The sequence below is a fragment of the Toxorhynchites rutilus genome, chromosome 1, assembly GCF_029784135.1.
Source record: "Toxorhynchites rutilus septentrionalis strain SRP chromosome 1, ASM2978413v1, whole genome shotgun sequence".
Classification (NCBI taxonomy): domain Eukaryota; kingdom Metazoa; phylum Arthropoda; class Insecta; order Diptera; family Culicidae; genus Toxorhynchites; species Toxorhynchites rutilus.
The window spans coordinates 163,037,875-163,062,709 of record NC_073744.1 but is presented as its reverse complement, the minus strand read 5'-3'; the positions used below and the strand labels follow the sequence as shown (position 1 = coordinate 163,062,709).

At 38.6% G+C, this 24,835-nt stretch overlaps 1 protein-coding gene across 2 annotated transcripts in view; it reads right to left on the bottom strand.

The window, feature by feature from the left end:
* The window catches only part of LOC129763377 (uncharacterized), a 244,096-nt gene extending 220,468 nt beyond the window's left edge, over window positions 1-23,628 (bottom strand). For both annotated transcript variants that reach the window (XM_055762381.1, XM_055762383.1), the window contains exon 1: window positions 22,446-23,628. Coding sequence is in view for 1 of the 2 variants with exons in the window: in XM_055762383.1 (XP_055618358.1) it covers window positions 22,446-22,467 (22 nt within the window). In the remaining variant the exon portion in view is untranslated. The remainder of the gene's footprint in view (window positions 1-22,445) is intronic.
* Between the last annotated feature and the right edge of the window lie 1,207 nt (window positions 23,629-24,835).

Sequence of the window (24,835 nt, the reverse complement as noted above, 5' to 3'; positions counted from 1 at the left end):
CAACAGGCACAAATTTGAATAATCTTCGTCCCATTAGCATCCTTTGCTCTTTGTCTAAGGCTTTCGAAAAGATCCAGGTTCAAGAGTATATAAATCGATTTGACCTGCTCAGTCCCTACCAATCAGGTTTCCGATCAGGGCACAGTACAACTTCTTCATTGCTCAAAGTTCACGATGATATACACAAATTTATTGATAGAAGGGGAGTTGCCTTCTTAATAATTATTGACTTTGCCAAAGCATTTGACAGGGTTTCTCACGTCAAACTACTGGAAAAATTATCCCACCAGTTCGGATTCTCTCGTAAGGCTGTATATTTGGTTAAATCTTATTTAAGTGCTCGTTCTCAGGTGGTTGATATAGATGGTAAACTCTCTGCACCCATCAGTATACCATCAGGTGTTCCTCAAGGATCAGTGTTGGGTCCAATTTTATTTTCTCTATTCATCAATGACCTTCCCTCAGTGCTACAAACCTGCAGGATTCACATGTTTGCAGATGATGTTCAATTATATCATTGCTCAATTGATGCATCTGTCGCAATCAACAATGATTTGAGAAATGTTTCGCTATGGTCATTAAGGAATCTTCTTCCAATAAATTCATCCAAAACGAAAGCCATGTTCATTTCCAGACGGCATCTACGTATTGAATTACCAAGCCTAGTAATTAATAATGATATTATTGAATATGTTAATAAAGTTTCTAATCTCGGTATAATTTTTCAGCGTGATTTAAAATGGGATTCCCAAGTTAACTCCCAATGCGCGAAAATCTATGCCGGATTGAGACATTTAAGGCTTACGGCTCGTATGTTATCCATTTCAACAAACGTGAAGCTTTTCAGTTCACTTTTGAGGCCACACTTTTTTTACGGATTAGAGTTGATTTTGAATGCCTCTGCTAGTGCTCTAAATCGTTTAAGAGTTGCCTTGAATCAATGCGTGCGTTGGGTTTTTAACTTATCAATATATGACAGTGTAAGCCACCTACAACAGCAGCTTCTGGGCTGTTCATTTTTTGATTTCATTAAAGTTAGAAGTTGTGTTACCTTATTCAAAATTATCCATCAAGGTCCAAACTACCTCTCTGAAAAGTTGCAACCATTCAGAAGCTCTCGAGTAAGACACTACATCGTACCGCAACATAACTCCTCTCACTACAGTAGTACCTTCTTCGTTCGTGCAATTACTTTGTGGAATCAGCTTCCAACCTACATTAAAACTATACAATCAGCTGCAAAATTCTATCGTGAATGTATGGAATGGATAGGCAGAAGGAATTAGGCAGAATGGAACGGGTATATATGATATATTTAGTTGTTTAATTGTTTGTATGTATATTTAATTGTAATCAGTTTTTTTTATTTGAAATAATGTGGTTAGAACAACATAGACACCGATTGTAGAAATTTACAAGATAAAATAAAAAAAATAAAAAATCTTACTCTACAAGTATAGCAATGAATAGAATAAAATGAATAAATTCCCCCGACCAGAACGGGAATCGAACCCGAACACCCGGCATGTTAGTTATGACGCTAACCACTCGGCCACAGGAGCACTCGTGGACTTCTGCGACAGGCGAATTTGGTTTTTGGCGAATTTTAGTTTTGGAATTTGGTTTGGTGTAGTTTGATTCTTCCATTGCGTTCAATTCGTCGGTCGTTTGTGGAAAATTCTAAAACGAAGAGCTTTCCCGAATGCTGAAAACTTACCCAACCACTTCAAAAACAGGGTATCACACAAAGGAATTTTAGTTCTAAATATCATTAATTTTGACGTAGGACTACGTCTAACCGGAAGATATAGGGGGTGAAATGGAAATCTAGGCACTGAACAAGTAGGAAAAAATGCAATGCTTATAACTCGAGCATTTCTCAATAGATCGCGAAGGATTTAGCATCAATTGATAGGAAATATATCTACGCATCTATCATAACGAATAACATTTCATTTTTATTGAGATAAATAATTGAATAATTGTGAAATATCAAGCATTGTCAAAATGCACTATGTGCCCATTTTTGATTGGTCCATTTTGTGCTCCTCAAATCGTACCGCCCAAAACGGGCAACCAGAGCAGCAGCGAAATAGAATGAAGCACGATTGGAAAGGAAAAAGAAAAAAATGAACGAAACATTGGTCGCAGTCTCACACATGCGTAATTCTCGAGCCAGCCAGTCAGCTTAAAAATCCCCGCTCCGCTGCCGTAACGATCATTCTCATTCAAACCGTACACCACATCGGTTCGCATCACAACACATCAACAAACCAACCCAAGCCAACCATGTCTGGACATGGTAAAGGAGGAAAAGTGAAGGGAAAGGCAAAATCCCGCTTGAACCGTGTTGATCTGGAGTTCCCCGCAAGGGTAGCTAGGCCGAGCGCGTTAGTACCAGTGCACCAGTCCACCTAGCCGGCGTTATATAGTTTCGGCCGCCGAAGTGATCGAGCTGGCAAAGCTGCTCGCGACGATAAGAAAACCCGCATTTGGAACAGAACACATTCGGTTCGGTGGACATCAAGACAACAGGCAGTTGCAGCGAGTGGCGAGTGGCAAACGCAATCGCAAAACGGCATCAGGTAGCAGAAGAAAAAAGTTTGTTCTTTATGCAAACTGCTTTGGCAGCAAATCTAGAACAAGGAGGCATCGAGGGCGTTCGAAATGGTTTTTTTCAAAACCACGAGTACTAAGTTTTCTAAATTGGAACCATTCCATAAAACAAGACGCTTTTCAGGGCCATTAAACCTTCCAAAAAAGAGCTTAGGAAATACAGTTCAATGCTTTCTAAAACATTATCCAAAATAATAATAAAACACAAATTGATTTTTTCATAATTTGTTTGCCAGGTATTGTATGAGTATGTGAATTTGGCAGTTGTTCTGAGCTTATTGATAGTTGGGGACTTTCCTGATTATTCAATTTTCACCAATTCTTAAATTGTTTCCAGATTGAAAGTACAGTAATTTACAATTAGTTCGACATTTAGCTAATTGGACGGACATGTAATGCGACTTATTTAGTTGGACATTTTTGTAAACATAGAGATCCAAATTATGACCCCACATTGAAAGCCGACACTGTACCACTGTCATCGCAAATGTTCAATCACAGGTTAAAATCGCCTCTAATGCGACACTGAGTGGCGCTTCGGCACGTCGCATTGAATGTAATTTACTGTACAACATGTCACAAAGCTGGATGGGAAGAAATTTTCCAACTGTGAAAGCTGTGGCGAATGGCAACAACTAAACAGGAAGGTTTAGCCGAACAAGATGAGAATAACGAGTGAAAACAAAACAATAAACTCTTTAGATTGAAGATAATTTTGTGATCCTGAAAAGGACCCTTTTTAGCCTGCATGTGTATCCAACGAGCGAACAAATCGTAATGAATGTATTTTTTTGCCATCGCTGCCTTTTCTTTCTTTCTTTGTTTTTAAGAGGCTTTAAACTTTGCAGTTCATTCGTCTCTAATCGCTGCCTTTTAACGTTCATTCGTTCGTCTCGTTGGACTCTCCCCTCTGGCTGAGTCTGCCGATTTGTCTCTATCCTGTGAGTGTGTACCGCTAGAGTATAAAACACGCGGACCCCAAAAAAATATCTTATTTTCTTTCAAACCGTAAACCCGTGTGGTAGTACGGCATCGGCATCGTGGACGTAACAAAGGAGGACAAGTTAAGGGAAAGGCAAGGTCTCACTCGAACCGTGCAGGTCTCCAGTTCCCTGTTGGTCGCATTCACTGATTGCTCCGCAAGGGTAACTAGGCCGAACGGATTGGTGCCGGAGCACCACTATACCTAACAGCGATTATAGAGTTTCGGCCGTCGGAGTGCTCGAGTTGGCTTGCAAAGCTGCTCACGACAATCAGAAAACCCGCATCAAGGACAGAGCAGCTTCGGTTCGGCGCTCATCAAGGCAACAATTAGTTTCAGTGAGTGGCAAAGTGTTTCTCCGGCACGTCGCATTAAATGTAATTTACTGAACAACATGTCACAAGCTGGGGGTCTCCGTAGCCACATTGGTTGCGCGTTCGCTTAGTAAGCGATCGATCGTGAGTTCAAAACTCAGGGCCCTCATTGACCATCTTTGTGTTGTTACAGAATAACTACGTCCACGCAACAATCATCAGCGATGGAGATCGATCCACGGTCGAAATAAGATCGATTCATCCATACAACTGCTCTGCTTTGCAAGACACATCGGGCTGCTGTTCTATAAATAACTCAACAATGATCAATCAACTGTCTCCGCTGTCCGGTCTAACTGGATAATGGAAGAACAGAACGAAAACTCTTACGCCTATATGGCAACTGTGTAAATGTGTACCATATGCAATGGTATAGAAGGGAATACTCTAACGCCGAAAACATGGCAACTGTGTAATGTGCTAATTATAGATATGATAAACATGTGACATGTACACGATTGAAATTCGGCTCTGTTACAGCTAAAATGCTAATGAGCCTAAAATAAACAAAAGGGATAAAAAAATAAAAAAATAAAAAAAATGTCACAAGCTGGATGGGAACAAATTGTCCAACTGTGAAAGCTGTGGCGAGTGGCAAACGCAATAGCTAAACAGGAAGGTTTAACCGAACAAGATGGGAATATCGAGTGATAACAAAAACACAACACCAAAGGTTCTTTTCAGAACCATCAACATATTCATAAAGAGCAAACAGTAAACTAATCCATTTTTCAGGTAGATAGGTAGGTATTCACGTAGGAGAAGAAAATAAAACAATATATTTAAAATATATATTCAACAGAAGCTGTCCCCTTTGTATAGTCCTACGTCACTCCGGTTATGTCCCCGACATTACCCACCCGTCTTTTTACGCATAATCTAAAGAGCTAATGCATAATTTGCATAAAATGCATATGCACCATAGAGATACCAAAATTTGGTATGGATGAGCCTTATATAAGAATACCAATGAATACCAATGAATGAAACAAAAAATGAGAGAAATAGCTTTTCAATACCAAAATTTGATAATTTCAATACCAAAGTAATACAAGAGCAGTGTTATTTTGGCATTGAATGTGCTTATTAGAGTATTGAAATAACATTGTGGGAAGTTCTTTATGGTATTTTTGTTTGGTATTTTACCTCGTATCTCATGCTAATCCGTACCTTTTGAGGTATCGAACTATTCGCAGTTTTGCGACGATCTTATATCAGCGATTTTATGGATATGAAGTTATAAACACGAGACTCTCCAAGTTCTGCCTAAATAAAACAATTCCTCAAATATTGTTTCACAGTGATTACAGTTACAGTTTTATGAACTACACATAAATACTACACGAAGCTTCAGAGAAAATTCTATTTTTTATCATTGGAATGGGTAAAAGATCATCTTTGATAGTTCATAGCCAATCTTCTTCAAATAAAACGATACTTGCAGGATCCAGTTTTTTTTTTCAAATATTATTGGCAACCCTGGTCTGAACTGTCAGCCCGACGAGCTAAGTATGTTTTGATCAAGGTGTGTATATATAAATAAGGTGCGTATATATAAATATCAGGTGATGTAATCATGCGATATGTACTTTAAGCCATACTGGAATTGCTGTCGGTATTGTTGACAAACAGACTGTCGCCGACTACGTCACCCATAGAGTATACAGATTGGAGATGCTACATAATCTAATGCGGAGTCTAAGCGTTAGATGCTTTTAGTTTGTGAATTAATGAATTACTGTTACAAGTGGTCTTAAAAGAAAAGTGTTATTCTGAAAACCATACCGAGAATGGTAGCAAAGTATTGTTATGATTCGAAGCGACGAATGTGAATGAAACCAGAAAATCCCGGGATTGGTTCGATGCAGGCGGCAAGGGTAAACTGTTCAATCAAATGAAGAAAGTAGCTGTCAACATGTGAGATCGGAGAGCTCAACTGTAATGCCATGTCTTGCTCGTCATTCACCATCGTTGGTAGCAAATGCAGGTAATGCTAGGGACGACCAGAATGTGCACAGGAATTACACGACTACGAATACTCTTCCTACGCTTTCCGTTGTACCGGTCACGAAACCGTCGAACTGGTTTTATCTCACCCGGTTCTCACCTTCCGAATCTCCGAAAAACATAATTCAATTTATTTCTGGGAAATGCGCTTGTGATCCTTCTATTATTCGGTGTCACAAGCTAGTTCGGCAAAATAGGGAAGACAACATCCCATTATCATTCATTTCATTCAAATTAGGAGTTATCGAAAATGCGATTACCTCTCCCGACTTTTGACCAGTTGGGGTATCAATCACTCCTTTCGTGATTCGTAATCCAACTACAATCCAAACTGTACAGCAAACATCACCTCGTCTCATTGCATCAACCTCAAATAATCAGCCTCGGGCAACCGCTCAGCCGCATTCTGATAACGCTCAAGGTATTTTTTATGCAACCCTACAACCTCAACTGTTGGTCAAATGATGAACAAGGATCCGATTCAACATGTTCGGAGAACGCGCGCCCTTCAGCCTCGTCAAAATCAGCGTCAAGTGCGAGCGTCACTTCTATAGATCACAACATTGTAATTTATTATCAGAACGTCGGTGGAATGAACACATCTATCGCCGATTACTACCTAGCTGTTTCCGATGCTTCATACGATAGCATCGTCTTTACTGAAACATGGCTCAATAGCAAAACACTGTCGCAACAATTGTTTGGATCTTGTTACATAGTGTACCGTCTTGATCGATCTGCTGAGAATAGTGGTGTTTTGTTAGCTGTTAGATCGAAATTCATCTCGCGTGAATTAATTCCTCCAAATGGCCATAGTGTGGAACAAATATGGGTTGCCGTAACGTTTTATAGCCATTCTACTTATATTGGTATTGCATACATTCCTCCGGATCGTGTGAACGACTCTGCAGTAATAGATACGTACATCTCATCAATTATTTGGATAAGGAATCAAATGAAACTAAATGACAACATCTTATTTCCTGGCGATTTTAATCTACCTGGTATTAGCTGGATTCGAAGCACATCCAATTACTTATATCCTAATTCCTCGTGCTCCTCTATGAACCGTGTGACAAGTCACCTTGTTCGCTCGGGTTGTTCGAGGCTCTGTCTCCTCCCACGGCAAATAGTGAATATAATAACAAAGGCAAACACACCAGTATTCAAAAAACGAAGCTAGCTAGGATATTAAAAAACCAACATATACCTAAAATAAATAAAATCTTAAAGGATTATAAAAAAAAATTATATAAGCTATCTAGATTAAAATGACGGCACAGGGTTATCACAACACAAACTAGAATTTATGTTCAGCCAACACAACACTACACGCCACAAACCACATCGCAACAGTTGGCAAAAGTGTACCATAGTCGGTGTAACCAGACCCGAATATTTGACAGAGTTCCGCCATGCTCGAGGGGCACTTAAGCTTGAACCACCGGACAGAACGTACTCAGAAACACTCGTTCCTTCCCGTTCCAACCGCACAAAAGTCCCCGTTTACGGAGGAAGTTCTGTAGCGAAAATTGTATCGCTTTGCTATCGGTTGAGCAGCAGATAGTGAGGAACTGTGCTTTCCACGAGTCCGATTCCAACTTCTCGTCTCCTGTACACCAGGCAAGGAGCGGAAATCGGACGAGCAGGTGCACTAGCACACTGAACCCACCCAGAAGAACTGAGATTATACTCCAGTGAAGCAGCGGATCGTGACCGGAATAAAGTTCCGGACCGGAACCGTACCACAGCAGAGCAAGGATTCAGCAGCGGGCCCAGACACTATAATACACAAACACCGTGAGTAACGTGTGAAACAAAAAGAGTAGGGAACTAGGGAAATAGGAAGGTTAGGATGAAAAAATATAATAAATTGCCGTCGTAAACAATAGAGACACGTGTGTTTTCCCTTTTTATAACCTCTTTCGGGTTAACCTAGATAGGCTGTGATTGAGCCGACCCTGCCTTTGTTACATATTGGCGACCAACGAAAAATTCCCACATTTTTCTAGGTTAGCTCGGGGAGGGGAAAACCAATAATTTAATTATTGCTTTCGTCGGTGATTCTGGTGATTGGATCCAAGTGCAGCTTTGCCGAGCAAAAAAAGGAAAAAAAAAAAAAAAGAACAGCATCTCGATACTAATTGCGTAAATTGTGAACAAAAAGTTGACGAAACTCTTTATATGGAGACTGCATGGTTGTAGACAAACGTGTTTCAGAAGTGCCAATCTCCAATCTCAACAAGCTCTCGAGTAGTTTCTTACAGAAATGAAAAAAACAGGAGAGTTCCTAACTTTATTAAAAAAATAATCGAGTGAAAATATTCAGTGAAATATAATTTCTTTTATATATTATTTCCACCATTTTCTTCTCGCTATGGATCAATTCATCTCACGAAACACTAGGGTCAATGATGCCCATTTGCTGAACGGAGTATTGTTTCATGAGCTGATTATTTGTCGCCATGACACCTGCTCAGTTCCAAGAACAACATTGAGACCAAAGTGTAAAGCTGAGCTAAAAAGAGATATAGAAGAAAATGTGTTAGAAATCAAATATGATAAAACAAAAGAATTAACAAAACGAACGCGAAAAATACCGAACTTTGGAGTAGAATCGATTCTTTACATTTTTAGAAGAACTGAATATCTAGCAAGTTAGCTTCGCATCTTTTTACGCGTTTTGCCTTTTTTGTAACTGAAGACACTCGAAACACAATAGACTATGTGGTATTTTTTTAATCTCGTTATTGTCCGTACAATTTTACGACCCAATATGACATTGATCTTTCTCTGATTGAGGCACAAGATGAATCCTACAAATAAAGAGAATTTACTAAATAGGTAAACTACAATTAGTGAACTAATGTGAATTTGTCTGTCGAATCGTATATACTTATCCATGGTAACTTTTTCTTTCGTGGTTATATATCGATTCCTCAGTGATCCCAATTCTGGAAGTTTTTCCATCCAAACTGTGATTTACAGATAAAGAGAACCATAGAGAACATGTGTTCGTTGAATATGGAAATCAGAAAAATATTCCCAGGAATTAACATTATCCATCCATCCAAGCATTGGAAAAGACATTAATCAGGAACCTGAAAAGCTAAAAAGAGAATATTAAATAAAGTATACAATTAAAATTCTATTACGCTAAATAATGCCTACTTACCTCTCATATTCGATCGCCAAAAATTTTCTGATCTTTTTGAGACCAGTAGTAGTGCAGTTATGGACAGCGAACGCGTCTTTGTCAGAGGAATTAGACAACGCGAAAATTATTGATACCACACAAGTTGTGTCGTATCATATAAAGGAACTAACACAATCATACACCCTATTACAATGTCCAAGGACGTAGCCTTCAAAGTCGTCTGGCTTCTTCTTCTTCTTCAATGGCACTAACGTTCCTAGAGGAACTTCGCCGCCTCAACGTAGTATTACTTGCGTCATTTTTATTAGTACGTAGTTGAGATTTCTATGTCAAATAACACGCCTTGGACGCATTTTGAGTGGCAAGCTCTAGAATACGCGTGATCACAGTGCAAGTCGGAGGAAATTTCTTTGACGAAAAATCCCCCCGACCAGAACGGGAATCGAACCCGAACACCCGGCATGTTAGTTATGACGCTAACCACTCGGCCAAGGGAGCACAAGGTCGTCTGGCTCGTGGGTGATTGAAGTTGAAATCAAGTATCGTAATACACAATCGGTCAGCGCACTTAACCATTTAATTTTCAACAACTCATCTTTAGAAAAGTTGATTTGCTTTTGTTCACGAATTAATCGAATTGAATTGTGAGATAAACCATCACGGAATGATATTTGGCCAATCATTTGAACAATCTTACAGTCCCATGGATAATTATTTTGTAAACCGAACCCAATCATTTGAATCCGTAGCTAACATTATCCGTATTGCTCTAGTACGTCGCATGTATGTAATAGATTGTCTATTGCTTCACACTCTGTGTACGCACTCCGTGGCAATTCAATCTATTGATGCCCCGAAGCTTCATTCAATGTTCATGACTCGCATGACTTAATTATTATGAAATTTTGTACCGATACAATAAAAGTAGATTTAGATTAAATGATAAACATATTATTTATTAATTTTATTCATCATTACATCTAGTCGTCATTCTCGGTCATTTTTGTTTGTTTAATTGGTACTATTGTTATACTTGTCTCAGTTATGTAGTTCATTTGTCAGTTGATTGTTCGTTTTCTTGCTTGCTTTTAGTATTAGAATTTATTTTACTTGTTCGGTAATTGATGATTACTGGTACAGATGCGGCACTGCGGGGATTGTTAGTGGTTTCCCTTTATTAAAAAATTAATAACTTTCATTTATTTTCACCAAAAGTGCTGCAGCAGTCTATCGTCGCCTCTGAGTCCCCTGTTCAGCCAATCACTGTCATGTGAAACTTTTTTTTTTGTTTTGTTTTCCCGGTCTTCAGGAAAGGTTGCAAAAGAAATGTCAATAACTATAGAGGGATCGCTAGCCTTTGCTCGGTTTCCAAACTTTTTGAACTGATAGTTCTGGACTACATCTCCTATGCCTGCAGCAATTACATCGCTGATGAACAACATGGTTTCGTTCCCAAACGATCTACATCCACAAATCTAGTATTGTATACCTCATTCATCGCTCGCTCTCTACAGTCACGCCAACAAGTTGATGCTGTGTATACAGATTTCTCAGCTGCATTTGACAAGATAGACCATGAAATTACCGTCGCCAAACTACAACGTCTTGGATGTCATGGCAACTTTCTGAACTGGCTACGTTCGTACCTGACCGATCGTGTGATGTCAGTGAAAATCGGTGACACTGTATCTTCTCCATTTCGAGTTACATCTGGCGTACCTCAAGGAAGTCACCTTGGCCCTTACATCTTTCTACTCTACCTCAACGATGTTAATTTCTGTCTGAAGTGCCACAAACTCTCTTACGCAGATGATTTCAAACTATTTTGCACCGTTAAGGTGAAGGTGGAAGCTAGCCATTGTAGTAGTATAGGTAAACCCTCGTGTAAAAATGGGGTAATAGTGTTTGTGAGAGAAGAGCAAAGCACACGTAAATAGATCAATTCACTTATCAGACTGTGTGGCGCTTCATTGAACGAGTCTTTGAATACATTTGAAAAAAAACAAATAACAATTCAATACTAAAGTAAAATGTATGAACGATATGTTCCGATGAACAATTGCAAATATAAATATATATAGAAGGTGCATTTGCATATGATTCTGATTATACGCGAGCGTAACATGAGCAAATTTATAACACATGCGAATTGGGGCACTTTTGGTATTAACAAGTTCTTCCGCATAGTAACTCGATGTTGATAATTCCTTAATATTTTCCTTCGTTGATCGTATTGTTTTCACATATTCACGTTGAAAAGCCTTAACCCTTCTCTTCGTTGGCCGAGGCATTTAGATTGAATTTAATACTTTTCCGTTTACTGTTTTTGAAAGCATAGGCAGCCGTGGCAGTGCTCCGAGCTCTGCAATACAATTTTCTTACCCAATGTTAAAGTTGCTAAAACTTACATTATAGACCCATTAAACGTAAAAATAATAATTGTATTGATATCAACACAATTTTATTCTATTGATTTTCATGACATGGAACGCTATGACTCCGGAATAACATTTTATTGAGTGGTTTTTATAGCTGTTTCGATGATGTTGTTTGGCATCAGTGTCGAAAAAATAACGATGCTTCCACCAATACAAACAAAACCATTGCAGAAGATTGAAAAACGAAAATTTAACTTTCAGAGCACTTGCTCGAGTTTTTCGACGTTCTTCACTATACGGTGCGACATTTTCACCATACGGTGCTGTCGCACTGTATGGTGAAAAACGTCGGAAAACTCGAGCAAGTGCTCTGAAAGTTAAATTTTCATTTTTCAATCTTCGGTAATGGTTTTTGTTTGTATTAGTGAAAGCATCGTTATTTTTTCGACACTGATGCCAGACAACATCATCGAAACAGCTATAAAAACCACTAAATAAAATGTTGTTCCTGTGTCATAGCGTTTCATGTCATTTAAATCAATAGAATAAAATTGTGTTGATATCAATACAATTATTATTTTGACGTAGGACTACGTCTTTCATTTCTATACCGGGGTGTAAAATCAAAGTTTCGAAAACGAAAGCGTTACGCCGGAGACCGAGATTTTGAGCGTTAATAGCTCCTAAACAACTGAACGAAATGGTATGATAAACACTTCATTCGAAAGATAAAATGTCTACGCGTTCTATACTTGTTTCTTTCTGATCCAAAAACTTGTTTCAATAGTCTTAAAATTGCTTTCAAAACAGGCTATTGAAATCACCAATCGGTATATAAGCGAGCGCCGCTCGGAAATCCACTCAGTTCAAATTGAACAGCGATTGGAGCATGTTGTCGCTGTTGTGGTGAAGCTCTTCGTTTATCATGAAAGCGCGGATGAACGGTGTCACCAAGAGCCTGTTTGTGCACCTTAGACCAGAAGGGAATCCATCAGGAGGAGAGTGATGCCACAAATGGTTCCCCGGGAAGATCTCGAAGCAGCCGCTACACACATACACGCGCGGAATTCTTTCCGTTTGGATGCTATTCAGCATTGAGAAAGTTCCGGAAAGATCTAATCATTTCTAGAAAATAATCTGCCAGTTCCTCTGGGAATTTCAAAATACATTCATGTGAAAGAGTTTATTTGAATGTTTTCTATCCATGCAACACTGTGACCAAATATGTTTCAATCAAGTGCTATTAACAGGTGGTTATCGAATTAGCATTAACCACTGGTGGGCTTCCAGTATCGAGGAAAATGTGGAAATATCTAATCGTTGCTGGAAAATAATCTGCCAGTTCCCCTTGGAATTGAAAATTACATTCAAGCGAAAGAGTTTATTTTAATGTTTTCTATCCATAAAATATCCATATAATACATTTGGGTTTGTGATTTGTCAATCAAGTACAGTTAGCAGGTTAGCTTCTGAAGATTATTCTTCAGAACAAGGGTTTTCGTATCCTATATTGGATGCATAAAACCTTGTGCCTCCAACGTAACGCTCTCGTTTTCGAAGTCCCTCAAATATTCATTTATTCATTCATTCAGAATGGATTTAGATTCAACTTCGAACAAATGATCTCTAAATCAACGATAGTCCTACGTCACCCTTGCGGTTATACCATAGATATAACCCACTTCCTGTTTTTAAGTTAAATGGGTCTATAATGTAAGTTTTAGCAGCTTTAACATTGGGTAAGAAAATTGTATTGCAGAGCTCGGAACACTGCCACAGCTGCCTATGCTTTCAAAAACAGTATTACATTCAATCAAAATGCCTCGGCCAACGAAGAGAACGGATAAGGCTCTCTAACGTGAATATGTGAAAACAATACGATCAATGAAGGAAAATATTAAGGAATTATCAACATCGAGTTACTATGCGGAAGAACTTGTTATTACCAAAAGAGCCCCAATTCGCATGTGTTATAAATTTGCTCATGTTACGCTCGCGTATAATCAGAATTTTACTTCATATGCAAATGCACCTTCTATATATATTTATATTTGCAATTGTTCATCGGAACATATCGTTCATACATTTTACTTTAGTAGTGAATTGTTATTTTTTTCAAATGTATTCAAAGACTCGTGTCAATGATGCGCCACACAGTATGATAAGTGAATTAATCTATTTACGTGTGCTTTGCTGTTCTCTCACAAACACTATTACCCCATTTTTACACGTGGGTTTACATATACTACTACAATGGCTAGCTTCCACCTTCACCTTAATTGTCTTGATGACGCAGCATACCTAAAGCAGCAACTCAACATTTTTGATGAATGGTGTGACATCAACAGGATGGTTTTGAATCCAGCAAAATGCTCAATTATCACCTTTTCGCGGAAACGTTTAGCTATTGCCTACCCGTATAAATTACGAAATGTCATTGTGAACCGGGTTATGGCCATCAAAGATTTTGGCGTCATTCTCGATTCTAAGTTAACATTCAAAGAACACGTAGCTTATATCACCAGTAAAGCATCCAGAGTCCTAGGATTCATCTTTCGAGTCACGCACTAATTACGGGTATAATGAACCCGTTTCAAGTATGTGCCGAGTTTTCAACCGCTCGTACACTTCGTACGATTTTAACTTGACCCGTTCACATCTGAAAAGGATTTTTTCTAATGCCCTTAGATATTAGGTAGAATTTAAGTTAGATTTAAGTATATCATTAGGGTACTCTTGTTCAGGCCTGTTGATAACAAATAAATAAACAAACAAATAAACATGTAAGTTTATTGAGAAACCGTTTCATTACAAGTCGTATTTTTAATTCGTATGCATATTCAACAGTGACCAATGCATTCACCATGTCCTATTGCACCCACTGTATAGTCCGGACCTGGCTTCCAGTGATTATCATCTCTTCCGGTCCATGCAAAACGCTCTTGGTGATACTAAGTTGGCCTCAAAAGAGGCTTGCGAAAACTGGCTGTCTGAGTTTTTTGCAAATAAGAAGGGGGGTTTTATAAGGGGGAGATAATGAAGTTGCCTTCTAAATGGCAACAAGTTTGCGAACAAAACGGCGCATATATGGCGTAAATTGGATAATTTTAAGTATGTTAAATAAAGCGACAAATTTCGATCAGAAATACGACATTTCTTCTTCCCCAACCCTATATATAAAGCCTACATAGAGTGTTTTGTACACATTAAACAGTAAGTAAAAGTTTCAAAAATAAACATCGATCAGTTTGGGTATCAAGAAACCATAATCAGAGAAGAGAAGTGGAACTTGAGAGAAAAAAGTGGCAACGATTTGTGGCAAGAAAATGTAAACAGTGAAAAAATTGACAGATGGTTTACGCTCTAAAAATTGAACATAATGTTGAGATGTCGCTAAAAGGGTGGGAGACATCATATATAATGTTATTAATGTTAGCATCATCATGATAAACACGGCGAATGGGATAGAAATTACGAACTGAAAATTGAGTAAAATATACATATAGACGTTGAAACGCTGTGGACTAATATTATAATGCATTTTTATCGGTTTCTGTATAATGCATTATCAAAATAAACCCATATGTATTGTAATCATAACTTGCTGTGCTATTCAGAACAACATTTATGGTCGTATTCCACCAATGATGACAAATGTGTAATTTACGAATGAAGCTTCGCCATAGAAACTGAACATTGAATAAAAAAAATAAAATGTGGTAAGAGCATCAGTTAAAATATTTTAAAGCATTCTCATCGGAATAAATTGAATGATACAATAATTATACGACTAAATGATGTATGTACGCTTAAAACCAACATAAAATATGATTTCTGAATTAATTTCCTTTTTTTTCAGTTTCGAACACACCCCGTAAAAAGCCATTTATATTTTTTTAAATACCCTCTGCTGGTATTGTATCCAGAATTTACAAGGCAATGAAACGTTAACGTCAATTAGTTTCTAGTAATCAGCTTTTTAGTTGCAGGTGAAATTAACCAACTATATTTTTTTAGTATTATATATTAGGCTGTCAAAAAAGTCCTGCGGTATTTCCGCGAGGTGTCGTTGTAAGCGCGTAGTTCTAGTTGTATTCATTGTATCGAGTCATACTTGTTGGAAAGGTATTTTTGCGCGCTATAATATAGTCCTTGACAGTGTTTTGTTTGGTTAAGTCGTTCGTGAGTTATAGTGTCGCAAATATGGAGCAAAATAAAGAGAAAATCCGACATATTTTATAGTACTACTATGACAAAGGCAAAAATGCATCTCAAGCTGCCAAAAAAATTTGTGCAGTTTATGGACCGATACAGTTTCCATTTCCACCGCACAACGATGGTTTCAAAGTTTTCGTTCTGGTGTAGAGGTCGTCGAAGATGCGCCACGCTCCGGAAGGCCTGTCGTCGAAAATTGCGACAAAATCGCTGAATTAGCCGTGAAAGACCAGCAAAGTAGCAGCCGTAGCATCGGCCAAGAGTCATCAAACCGTTATTAACCATTTGAAGAAGCTTGGATTCACAAAGAAGCTCGATGTATGGGTGCCTCACACGTTGACGCAAAAAAACATCTTTGACCGTATCGACGCATGTGAATCGCTGCTGAATCGCAACAAAATCGACCCGTTTCTGAAGCGGATGGTGACTGGCGATGAAAAGTGGGTCACTTACGACAACGTGAAGCGCAAACGGTCGTGGTCGAAGCCCGCTGAAGCGGCTCAGACGGTGGCCAAGCCCTCATTAACGGCCAGGAAGGTTCTGCTGTGTGTTTGGTGGGATTGTCAAGGAATAATCTATTATGAGCTGCTTCCCTATGGCCAAACTCAGAGCTCGGATGGGAGGTTCTTTTGCATCCGCCGTATAGACCGGACCTTGCACCAAGTGACTACCATCTGTTTTTGTCCATGGCGAACGAGCTAGGTAGTCAGAAGTTAGCCACAAAAGAGGCCTGTGAAAATTGGCTATCCGAGTTTTTTGCCAATAAGGAAGCGAGCTTCTATAACAGGGGTATTATGAAGTTGGCATCTCGTTGGGAACAAGTCATCGAACAAAACGGCGCATATTTGACTTAAAACAGATGATTGTAACTAATTTTATGAACAAATGAAAATTCAAAAAAAATACCGCAGGACTATTTTGACAGCCTAATATATTCCATGCCAAACCGACATAGTGGTTCTCAAATTTTCGTGTAAATTGGTAGTTTTGTTCCTTATCGTTAAATATTAGATTCCATTCCATTTTAGGGTGGTTCAAAAAATCTAGTTTTTCCCCTTTTTCCAAGTTTTTTTTTTTTTAATTCATAAATAATTTTATTTTTTTAATTATTGACCGTAATTGTTCTTTATAGTTTTCAATGTAGGGCGCTATATTTTTTTATATTTTTTCTCGAAAGCTGAGGATTTTTTAGATAAAATATCCAGAAATGTGTTCTTCTTCGTTTTGAAATTATTATTTTTCCAATTTAACCGATGGTCCAAAAAATCATTTTTCTCCTTTTTCAAAAATGACGTTTTTCAAAAATTCATAGCTTTTGATCTACTGAACCGATTCAGATAATCGACATAGTTAATTTAGGTCAATAATTTCACACTTGCAAAAAAATATTTTTTTTTATTTATAAAAAACAGATACAATTATTAATTTTTTTTCGAAAGTGCAATATTTTTCCGAAAAATTCTAGGTTTTAATTTGATATATCGATCATCTGAATCGCTTTAGCAGTTCAAATGTTATGAATTTTTGAGAATAGGAAAAAGAGGAAGGACTTAATATTCCGAACTATCGGTTAACTTTAAAAAATTATAACTCAAAAAAGAAAAAAAGAACATATTTAATTTTGAGTGAAAAATGTAAATGTGTAAACAAATCCTCAGTTTTTAAGAAAAAATATAAAAAAATATAGCGCCGTTGGTCCCGAAACCATGTGAACTACAAAAATCAAGAATTACGAGAACAAAATTCAAATTTCTTGCAGGTTTGATATTTTTTCCAAAAAATACTAGCTAATGACCTTCAATTTCATGTATCGATCATCTGAATCGGCTAAGTGGTCTAAAAGTTATAAGTTTTTGATAAAAGTCATTTTTGGGAAAAGGTGAAAAAAATCGAATCACCCAAAAAAAATACAGGTTCAATGTTTTACCATAACGAAAACAAGCTACCAATTTTCACGAAAATGTGAAAACCACTATATCAGTTTGGCATGGAATGGCTGAAGTAATACTGCAATAGTTCACAAATTTCAAAGTTCGCGTTTTTCTTGTTGTTATTCATGTCTTTCAGTGCGGCCATAATAATAATTAGGATTACTGCATTTGGATTGATGCTATAAATATCATAATCATTAACTTCCTATCATTAACTTATCATTAACTAAAAATCATTAACTTCCTTGAATAGTGGATGTGATATAATTCACTTTATATATGTATATATATATATATATATATATATATATATATATATATATATATATATATATATATATATATATATATATATATATATATATATATTAATAAATGTTTTCAAACGAATACATTTGTCAAACAAGCTGCAAAACTAAATACTTTTATACTGTGCCTTCATTTTTTGAGTTTAACGTTCAAAGACCCTCCAATAAGAATGGCATTGGAATAACAGAGTAAAACTACAGACATACAATTATGACGGATGATTGCTTTTTGATTGGCGCGTGCTCCAACTAGCGAACCGCCAATTAAAAAGCACTCCAACTACAAAAGCGCCAATAAGCAAATGGTAGTGTAAAACTGTGAAAAATATATGAAAAATATGCAATCTAAGACTCTTTTTGTCGTTTATGAGTTTGGTTTTTTTTAAGTTACTACTAGGCATGTTTGCGGATTAATGGAAAGATATGATATGTTGGTTTGAAAGTTAAGAATTGGAATAAAATATAAAATTCATGTGAATGGAGACGAGTTTTGTGTACAGCACATGCCACTGGGGCCTTTTGTTGATTAAGTAAGTAAGATTTCTTCCAAAACGTCATAACTTCACAACCATTGAGTCGATTTCAAAAATCGTCATATCAAATGAAATCTTATTCTTCTATGAATCAACTTCAATCTATCATTCACACAAACTCAAAAATTAAATACTGCAGAAAAACTTTAATTATAAAGCTTAGAGAATTTGCGACTTAATTTTCCACAATTCGCTCTTTCACACCAAATTTCTATCTTGTCGCAATTTTAAGCCTCTCAGATTGAATTGTCAAAATGATAGGTCAAAGAACGAAAAGCGGGAAAAATTAACAAATAATGGGGGGTAAATAATAAAGCAAAGGTAATCATGGATTTTTAATAACCATCTCAGAAAAATATTGAAAAAATAAAATAAAATAAATAATTGATAAAATTGCACTGAATAGTTAAATAAGGGCAATATTAATTTTTGAATAAACTTATGTAATTACTAGCTGACCCGGCAAACTTCGTCCCGCCCAAAGTTTGTTTTTTGTTATCAATACCTTCAAACATTCACGTTTTTTACTATGACCAAGTTCATGGGTCCAATCGCAGAACTGTTCATTGATTGATCTTTTAATCGACAAAACTCATCATTATATTATCAGATTAGTTTCAGACACAATTCTCGTTCAAGATTTTTAAACCACTCGCAAATAACATGTTTCTCCGTTACATGGAATAAATATTTTATGCAGATAATATGATAGAATAAAGACAGCCCTAAATCGAACAATTCCTTTCTCGAGTTCTGCTCTTATCAACACATCCGGCGATCCTGTTTTTGGTATACATAGAAGAAGATATAGAAGTGCGTTTCATCACATCAAAATCGAATTCATTCGAACGAAGATCAATTTCGCTAGCGCAAACATCAAATGGACTAACAGCACATGTCACTATGTAATTGTAGAACATATGGGATTTTAATTTTCCGAATTTTCCCTTTTTCCTTCCGAAATCCGAAAAGTTATCCGAAAATTTTCAATTGTCATGTTTGGAGGGGTATCATACCATCACAGAAACATTTCCCATACCCAAAAACATGATTAGTCCTCAAGTTGTGCAGAAGTTTGTGTTTCGTTTGTATGGCAGCCCCCCTTAGAGAGGCGGCAGGGGTGTATTCATCATAGAAAGGTTTCGTGCCCCGTAAAACCTTCACATGCCAAATTGGGCTCCATTTGCTTGATTAGTTTTCGAGTTATGCAGAAATTTGTGTTTCATTTGTATGACAGCCCACCCTTAGAGAGCGGGAGGAGTGTCTAACCACCATATAAACATTTATTGCACCCTAAAACCTCCATATGCCAAATTTCGTTTCATTTGCTTGAAAAATTCCCGAGTAATTTAGAAATTTGTGTTTAATTTGTATGGCAGCCTCCCCTTAGAGAGGGGGGAGGGGTCTCAAACTATCACGAAAACCTTCCCCGGCCCCAAAAACCCCTACATACCAATTTTCATGTTGATCGGTTCAGTAGTTTCCGAGTCCATAAGAATCAGACAGACAGACAGACAGAAATCCAGTATATAGTATATATAATACAGGGTTTTCCAGCTTTGAATTCCGAAAGTAAATTGAAATAAAACACACTTAGAATTCGAATTTCGATGAAACTTTTATTTCAAATTAAAGTTTGGTTTATGCCACTATGTGTGAAATACAACATCATTCAAATGTCCACCTAGGGCTTCCTCGCACACCTTGATCCGGAACAGGTAATTTTCGATGACTTTTCGGCACATATGGGGCGGTATCTCGGTCATAATTTCACGAATGTTGTCTTTCAAATGTTCAATAGTTTGCGGAGAGTTGGCATAGGTCTTTCGCATAACCCCACAAAAAAAAGTCTAGCGGGTTCAAAACGCGAAATTATGCGTCCCTCAAATTTCGTTCGCAATATGGCCATGTTCGGTCGTGTTGTGTGGCACGTAGCGCCGTCCTGCTGAAACCACATGTCATCCGTATGCATATCTTCAATTTGTGGCAAAAAAAAATCGGTTAACATGCGGCCATAGCGCTCACCATTCACAGTTACCGTCTCGCCGTCCTCATTTTCAAAGAAATACGGCCCAATGACTCCACCAGACCATAACGCGCACCAAACAGTGACTTTTGGCGGATGCAATGGCCTCTCAACAATCACGCGTGGATTTTCTGAGCCCCATATACGGAAATTTTGGGTGTTCACATAGCCACCGAGCTCGAAATGTGCCTCATCGCTGAAGAAAATTTGATGCGAAAATTCAGCATTTTGCTGCTGTTCTTCGTTCACCCAATCGACGTATGCCCGACGCATTCCATGGTCACCACGCTCTAATTTTTGTACCAGTTGGACTTTATATGGATGTAGGTGCAAGATTCGCCACAATGATGTGTTTGACAAGCCCAATTGCTGAGCACGCCGTGGAATCGAAACATTCGGGTCATCCTCCACACTGGCAGCAACAGCAGCAATATTTTCGGCTGAACGCACATTACGATGATGCACAGTTTTCACAATATCCGCTACGGATCCAGTTTGTTCGAATTTACGCACTACATTAGCGATTGTGTGCTCTGTGAGCCGTCCATGACGACCAAAATCCGTCCGTAATGCTCGAAAAACATTTGCCGGTTTTTCATCATTTTTATAGTATAATTTAACAAGATTAACACGATGTGCGATGCTAAAACGATCCATATTGTAAAATGGCAGACATTCAACTAACGATATGACGCTTTGGTTAACAGCTATGTCAAACGGTTGTCAGCGCAGGGCTGTATACTTTCGGAAGCCCAAAATGGAAAACTCTGTATAGATAAACATGTTTATATAAACCTTCCCATCTTATCATTCTTCATTAAAGACCTTGCCTCAGGACAGCTAGAAAACCATATACTCTCAAATCAAGTGTGCCTGAAAAAAATATACTCTTCACGTAAACAAGCGATGAAAATGTGGACACTTTTTAGTCAGTGAATTGTATGGAGTTCCACTGCTGTGAATAAAGTCTTTAAAGCCTCTTAAAAACAAAGAATCAATCAATAAAGTCAGTTCTATATTCAACCATCAACAAGACCACACGTATTTTTTTATTCAGCTCCTGAAAACCTTTTCATTACTTTTACAAAAATATGAAAAATATTTTCAGTTAAAATCTTAAAAATTAAAAAAAAGAAGTAGATGAGGCGCTTCTCATGTTACTTTTGAACTTTCCAGTGATGTTGTCAGAACATATCTCTTATGTTCCCCTCTGTTTTGATTTCCCATCAACATATTTTTCGGGATGATCAACAACTCATTATACTTAACGGCATTATTAGTCCAACAGAAGAAAAGCCCTCTGGTTCCAAATCAATCGATGCTATCTCGTTTCGGAACACAGATTGCCACCAACAGGTTTAAATCAATTCCAAAACCCATCCCATCATCACCCATTCAACAAGAGATACGCGAGCGAATGGCAACAGGCAAGAGGGGCACTTTAACAAACCACACGTCATCCACCATATCCGCCGGGGAATCGTATCGCATCAGACCAGCTCTGTTTGTTATTTGGTTTCGTCTAATTTCTAGGTTCTCGATTGACTCTTCTGTGTGTATATCGCTATGTACATATCACATATATGTGAACGCACGAACGAACCATAGAAGAGAGGTTTCAATTTGTGAACTTCTCCTCGAACTCTTTACTTTAGGGCCATTACCATCAATTTTGCGCTATTATCTAATAAAACATCGGGTCCCGGGGTGGGGTCACCAGCGGGTAGACAGGGAGGGCAGGAGGTGGAATGTATAACATAACAAAACAGCTATCAGTGCGGATCGGATGATGAATGGGTTCAGACATTCAGTGGGTTCGTTGAATTCGATGGTTTTTGAGGGATCGTCCGCAATATGGGAGCAGCTTGAGGGACAGCAAATGAAATGCTCATTTGGGTTGGCAACCCGGTCGACTCACCTCTATCCTTTAGCGCTTCCATTCGCTGTGTGCGCGTTCTGTTTTGACTCGTTTCGCTGCCTTGATCTTTCTCTAGGAGAGCCCACTTGAAGAGCCGGTGATCTGTAGAAGGCAGTGCCTAATTTATCTATTTTTGCTCTGTCGTCTGGCAACTTTAGAACAACTCTTCTTCTCTTCGTTGGAACACTTCCAACCACATACACACTCTGATTTCACCCTTTTAATTTGCGATCATCTTTCGTGCCCGATCTCATCTTACCTTTTCACGCACAAACAACAACTCTTCGGGTCCAGAAGTTAGAATTACACCACTTTTAGAAGAGCAAAGGCTTCAAACTTTTTTTTCTTAGCTCAAAAATACAACAGCTGGCCAACGACGACGAAAACAATACCACAACCCAATCGTGATCACCAATTTCGCGGGCGAGAACTTTCCACTTCTGCACTTGATGACTTGCTGCCCTCCAGGGATAAGTGCAGCACCGCTAAATCACCCATTTAGCATTAATTAACACTCGGAGGAATGATGAACCCTTTGCCTGGTGCTGTTGTTGCTACTTATCGACACTGTTGACAACGAAGACCACGACGTCGACGACGCTTATTATGATGATGATCGTGGTGTTGGTGGTGTTTATTGTTCAGTGCATCTATCCAACATACGCCCTTCGGACACAACTGCACACGGGATCGCGTGTACCGACAAACGCGCGCGCACAAACACTCACAGACACACACAGGGAAAACACGATCGCGATTGTCCCGATAGCCAACGACCAGCCGGAGTAGGCTCTGCTGACCCGTCGGTCCACTGCGCTATTAGGTTAGGTCACTATGGTAACCTCCACCAGAGGTCACAAACGAAACGATCGCTCGAGAACTGGCTCAATTTGGGCGGTTATCCGTCCAAATTGTAAACATCTGTCGCCATCGGAGACTGGATGAAACTTGATCCCCTGGTCGAGGATTTTCTCTCCGTTTTTATTGCTTGCACAAAATTCACTTCTTTTCCCCTGTACCTTCTTGTTCCGCATTAACAGACACCGCACGACGCGTCGCTCTTCCAGATTGTGTGCGCGTGTGTGGGTGCGAAAGAGAGTGTGCAAGATAAGATGAGGCGATAAGGCGAGATAAGCGCAAGAAGGAAACTCCCGATCAACGATCCTCAACGATGAAGCTTCGGAAAGCAACTGACCCTAGCGCGAACCCCAGAGGAGCTCTCCTTCGCAGATAGCCCAGCTTCAGAACGACACGACAAAACGATGCGAAAAGAGCAATCTTGGGTCTCGGTGTGTCGAGTGGATGGATAAAAACGAAGGAGAGAGAGAACAGAAGGAACAAAGTAAAATACATAAACTGAAGATCGTTTTTGTTCTCGTTGGTGTTTACCGTTTGCGGGCGAGCTTCTTCGCTCTGGCAAGGATGCCAGGATGCAGACGATAGAAAGAGAGTGATTGCGTGGGCAGGTGGTTACTTTTTAATTCGAGTGTTATGATTGTTTCTGCGCATGATCTAAACGCTGAATCGAGATAGCCTTTTTAACCGGATTGATTCTGTAGAGGTTCTTTTCTTTCAATTTTTCTGTTTCGATAATTTAATTTTTGTTTGATTGTTTGGAGGGCATTTCAAAGGGCACAAGTGGGCACAAATACTCAATATTTACAAGGCTTTTTACGCGGATGAAAGAAATTAATGCCGCACCTTATCACAATTCTTACGCGGGTTTTAGGAGTTGGATAACGGAGAACTCGCCGGACGGTACAACGGGACGGGGTTTTTGCGGGCAGCGATTCGTGAATGATTCCCTGTCTACTTAGCTCTGGACAGTCCAACAGTGGTACTACACTTTAATCGACAGTAGAGTGTACAAATAACAAGGGAACCTTCTAGCAACAGCAGATGACCTCATTCGTGAGGAAAACCGAATTACCAAATTGCACAAAGAACACACAGAATGACGCTTGGGACTAGCAAATCACTCTCGTTGTGAAATTTTCGGTGATTCAAGCTTCAAATGGTCAATAACGACGCCGGCCACGTCTTTACAGTCACTAGGGTAAGGGAAGGAATGTTAGTATGATATTCGCCACCCGAAGGCCAGAAGGGTCGCCTCTATAGCGTGGTTCCCTAGCGATTATCATGGAAAGGATAGTTGTTAGTGGGAAAGGTAAGAATCGGGATTCACTTTGGTAAGGGGCTGTTCACATACCACGTGGACAGAAAAAAGCATGATTTTAGACACCCCCCTCCCCCTCCGTGGACAAGCTGATGGCTATAATGAACCTAGTAAAAACAAAACATCTGCAGTATCATCGTGATCTTGAAAAATTCGTGCCGATTCTAAGAAAAAAACCAAAAGCATATTTTTTGTGACATACATCTTTTCGATC